General features: G+C 41.3%; 1 protein-coding gene across 1 annotated transcript in view; it reads right to left on the bottom strand.

Moving 5' to 3' along the window:
- Window positions 1-454: 454 nt before the first annotated feature.
- Window positions 455-5,658, bottom strand: part of LOC143297675 (uncharacterized) — a 17,152-nt gene continuing 11,948 nt past the window's right edge. The window contains exon 9 of the mRNA XM_076610098.1: window positions 455-1,761. Coding sequence (XP_076466213.1) covers window positions 1,738-1,761 — 24 coding nt within the window. The 3' untranslated portion in view covers window positions 455-1,737. The remainder of the gene's footprint in view (window positions 1,762-5,658) is intronic.

Genomic DNA, 5,658 nt, shown 5'->3' with positions numbered 1-5,658 from the left:
TTTTTTGCGTTTGTTTTGTTTTTATGTGGAGCTGGAGTATGAGTGAATGGGCTATGTTTTTGTGTTATTAATCAAGGGAGTAAGCTCGTGCACAAAGGCAATAGGTGATATAGGTTACTGAACACAGACAGAGACAGAGAGAGAGAAAGAGAGAGAGAGAAGAGAGAGAGAGAGAGAGAGAGAGAGAGAGAGAGAGAGAGAGAGAAGCGTAAGTGCTGTATTTTAATGTGGATTTTTCACAAGGAATTCTGTGACAAATTGAAATGAGGCTGTTAGATGTTAACTATACAAGTACTGAACCAACGCTGGTTATGACAACAAGCACTCCCGCCTCTTCAGTCACACTCTCATACACATACGCGCGCAGCACACACACACACACACACACACACAAACACGCCCCCCCCCCCCTACACACACACACACATACACAGTTTCTTTGTTTTATCACAGATTCATTTTTTGCACGGTGTGTTTAATCGTCGTTAATGCAGAAGAAAAAGTTCACTAGGAACAACACCATATCTTCATTCAATTGCTACACGTTGTTCAATGCACATGAGAGTGACTGCAGTGCTGAGTATACCGAGAAGACGAGCACACACGATAATGACATGACTTTTAATCACGGGATTATTAATCGACCATTCAAAGCAAATTCACTCAAGGCAGAACTGAAACAAGTGGTAAGTCTGATAACAAAACTCATTAAAATACGGTATTAAACAGCAATAATATGAACTACAACAGAGTAAAAAATAAAAATAAGATAAAATAAAATACACAGAAACCACACACAAGCCTTCGCATATACGAATGATTATAAATAGATATTCGAAATGTTTGAACTTAGAACGAAATCATCGTCAGAATGGAGGAAACGGTGAGGATCATTGACTGAAACACGTGTGTTCAAGTACAGTGTTGTCAGACAGACAGTGGTTTGCTCTGTTACCATAACGTTTGTTCAGTGTCTCCGCCAGTCAATAAGATGAAGACTGTTGAAAATCATTTTTAGTATATCATGAAATAACACACACTTTGAGAAATCTTATCATCGAACTGTCTCTTTGTCTTGTGACTGTTTTCCATCTGTCTGAATGGAAGACGAAGTCAGTGAGTTGAAGTATCTTTTCTTATGATTTGATATCCATGTCATTAAATGACAAATACGTGTACGCAATTTGTTTTTTGTTTTCTGATTCATCTGTTTCCACACCTGACGTGTACGGCATTCAGGTAGTCAAAGAAAAGAAGCATTTTCAAACGTTCAAAAAGGTGTCGTGAAATATAAAAAAAAATCTAAAACACTTCATCAGCTTCTGTTTCAGCAATGCTTAATATACATCGTGGCTGCTTTTTAATCACTAAACATGAGTAGCATCACAAGAAATAGCTCTCAGATCCATATGTTACCGAGCTAAGAAGTATTGTTCAAAAGTCGTTAACCTACGAATACAGATCAATTTCATGTAAATATACAATTAACAGGTTATGATCACTTCATTAAACAGTTGTTACCAACTGTACAACACAACTTTCTCAACCCATTCACAGCACCTATGCTTTGTGTACCAGAATCATGATCCCAAAAACATCTCCCTAAAGTTTCCACTATGAACCGCGCACATGCCGAAGTAGTTGACTTGTAGAATGTTGCATTATCTTGTGGTAGGTCTCTGTAGTTCATTATGAATTGAGTGTTTTCACGACGTCCTCTTGTGCAGCAGTCTGACTTCAGGAACATTTCTCGAAAAGGAACTGGAAAAGAGAAAACATATATTATTTCAGTCATTCACTTATTCACATAGTATTCATTCGTTCGTTATCTCGGTCGTCAGGTTTTGTTTCTTTTTCCTATTCATTCATTTATTTACTTGTTTCGAGTTTACAGTATTATGTCGGGGTGTGTGTGTGTGTGGGGGGGGGGGGGGGGTGAGGGGTGGGAGGGGGGGGGGGCTAGGGGGGTGTCGGGGGCGGGGGGGAGCGGGGGGGAGAGGAAGGGGCGGGCCCCTTTTGATCTAAACCAGATTTTTCGAACGCTTTCATTTTCCTCCTCCAGTGAAAAAGGCAACAGAAAGCCACCCTCTGCACAGGCACACAGCACGACACACCAACAAGGTGGAGCGGTGGCCCAGTGGTAACACGCCCGTTAAGGAAGCGAGCGTCAGCAGGTTCGAGGCCCATGCAACACAGACCGGGATTTTTACCCCCACCTCCACTGGACCATGAGTGATTCTCTGGGTGCTAGCCTTTCGGATGAAATGAGGAACCAAGATCCCGTGAGCAGCATGCACGAAGCGCACGTGAAAGAACACACGGAAAAAGGGGGGGGGGGGGAGGGGTGGTGGGGGGGGGTGGGGGGGGGTGTGGGGGGGGTGTAGCTGGCAAAATTCTGGAGAAAAATCCACCTTGATAAAAACAACAACAACAACAAACAAACAAACAAATAAACACTTGCAAACAGAAAATTTAAAAAAAAAACAACCATATGGATGGCGCTGCACTCTGGCGACGCGCTCTCCTCAGAGAGAGCAGCCCGAATATCACACTGAGAAAGCTGTTGTGACAAAATACAATACAATACAATACAATACAATACAATACAAGAGTTGTCCTTGGTCAAATTCTGTAGAACAATCCACTCACATGCACGTGTGACTGAAACCTGACTGACACTGGACAGGAAACGAATGATGAGCGCCTCATAGCAGCTCTCTGTCGGCCCAATCCAAGTAAGAAGCCAGTTATGCAAATGATTCCTTGTTACAAAATCGCTTAGAGTTTGGTGTGTGGCCGAAGATAGTCACTGTATCAGTGTGCATCACAACAAGAAGAAGACAATACACCATCTCGGGCCACTCACGGAATCAACAAAGTCGGTGTAGCAATACAATGCAATGCAGTGCAATACAATGCAATGCAGTGCAATACAATGCAATGCAGTGCAATACAATACAATATGATACAACACAACACAACACAACACAATGCAGTACAGCACACTCACGGAATCAAAAGTGCCGGTGTAGTGATACAACACAATACAACACAATACAGTACAGCACAATACAACACAACACAATACAACACAATACAACACAACACAATACAGCACAATACAACACAATACAATACAGCACAATACAATACAACACAACACAATACAGCACAATACAACACAATACAGTACAGCACAATACAACACAACACAATACAGCACAATACAACACAATACAGTACAGCACAATACAACACAACACAATACAGCACAATACAACACAATACAACACAACACAACACAACACAATACAACACAACACAATACAGCACAATACAGTACAGCACAATACAATACAACACAACACAACACAACACAACACAGTACAGCACAATACAACACAACACAACACAACACAATACAACACAACACAACACAATACAACACAATACAGTACAGCACAATACAACACAACACAACACAACACAACACAACACAGTACAACACACTCACAGGGTCAAAAGTGCCGGTGTAGTGATACAACACAATACAACACAACACAACACAACACAACACAACACAACACAGTACAGCACACTCACAGAGTCAAAAGTGCCGGTGTAGTGATACAGCACAATACAACACAATGCAACACAACACAGCACAATACAACACAACACAACACAACACAGTACAGCACAATACAACACAACACAACACAACACAACACAACACAACACAGTACAGCACACTCACAGAGTCAAAAGTGCCGGTGTAGTGATACAGCACAATACAACACAACACAACACAACACAGCACAATACAACACAACACAACACAACACAGTACAGCACAATACAACACAACACAACACAACACAACACAACACAACACAGTACAGCACACTCACAGAGTCAAAAGTGCCGGTGTAGTGATACAGCACAATACAACACAACACAACACAGCACAATACAACACAACACAACACAACACAGTACAGCACAATACAACACAATACAACACAACACAACACAACACAACACAACACAGTACAGCACACTCACAGAGTCAAAAGTGCCGGTGTAGTGATACAGCACAATACAACACAACACAACACAGCACAATACAACACAACACAACACAACACAGTACAGCACAATACAACACAATACAACACAACACAACACAACACAACACAACACAACACAACACAACACAACACAACACAACACAGTACAGCACACTCACAGAGTCAAAAGTGCCGGTGTAGTGATACAGCACAATACAACACAATACAACACAACACAACACAGCACAATACAACACAACACAATATAGTACAGCACACTCACAGAGTCAAAAGTGCCGGTGTAGTGATACAGCACAATACAACACAACACAACACAACACAACACAATACAACACAACACAACACAACACAATACAACACAACACAACACAACACAGTACAGCACAATACAGCACAACACAACACAACACAACACAATACAACACAACACAACACAGCACAATACAGCACAACACAACACAACACAACACAATACAACACAACACAACACAACACAACACAACACAGTACAGCACACTCACAGAGTCAAAAGTGCCGGTGTAGTGATACAGCACAATACAACACAATGCAACACAACACGATACAGTACAGCACAACACAACACAACACGATACAATACAGCACAATACAACACAATACAACACAATACAACACAACACAGCACAATACAACACAACACAACACAATACAACACAACACAACACAACACAACACAACACAATACAACACAACACAACACAACACAACACAACACAGTACAACACACTCACAGGGTCAAAAGTGCCGGTGTAGTGATACAGCACAATACAACACAACACAACACAACACAACACAACACAACACAACACAGTACAGCACACTCACAGAGTCAAAAGTGCCGGTGTAGTGATACAGCACAATACAACACAACACAACACAACACAACACAACACAACACAACACAGTACAACACACTCACAGGGTCAAAAGTGCCGGTGTAGTGATACAGCACAATACAACACAACACAACACAACACAACACAACACAACACAACACAGTACAGCACACTCACAGAGTCAAAAGTGCCGGTGTAGTGATACAGCACAATACAACACAACACAACACAACACAACACAATACAACACAACACAACACAACACAGTACAGCACACTCACAGAGTCAAAAGTGCCGGTGTAGTGATACAGCACAATACAACACAATGCAACACAACACGATACAGTACAGCACAACACAACACAACACGATACAATACAGCACAATACAACACAATACAACACAATACAACACAACACAGCACAATACAACACAATACAACACAACACAACACAACACAACACAACACAGCACAATACAACACAACACAATATAGTACAGCACACTCACAGAGTCAAAAGTGCCGGTGTAGTGATACAACACAATACAACACAACACAGCACAATACAACACAATACAACACAACACAGCACAATACAACACAATACAACACAACACAGCACAATACAACACAATACAACACAATACAACACAACACAACACAGCACAATACAACACAATACAACACAACA

Source organism: Babylonia areolata, chromosome 2 (genome assembly GCF_041734735.1).
Source record: "Babylonia areolata isolate BAREFJ2019XMU chromosome 2, ASM4173473v1, whole genome shotgun sequence".
NCBI classification, from domain to species: Eukaryota; Metazoa; Mollusca; class Gastropoda; order Neogastropoda; family Buccinidae; genus Babylonia; species Babylonia areolata.
This window is presented reverse-complemented; position numbering and strand designations above follow the sequence as displayed.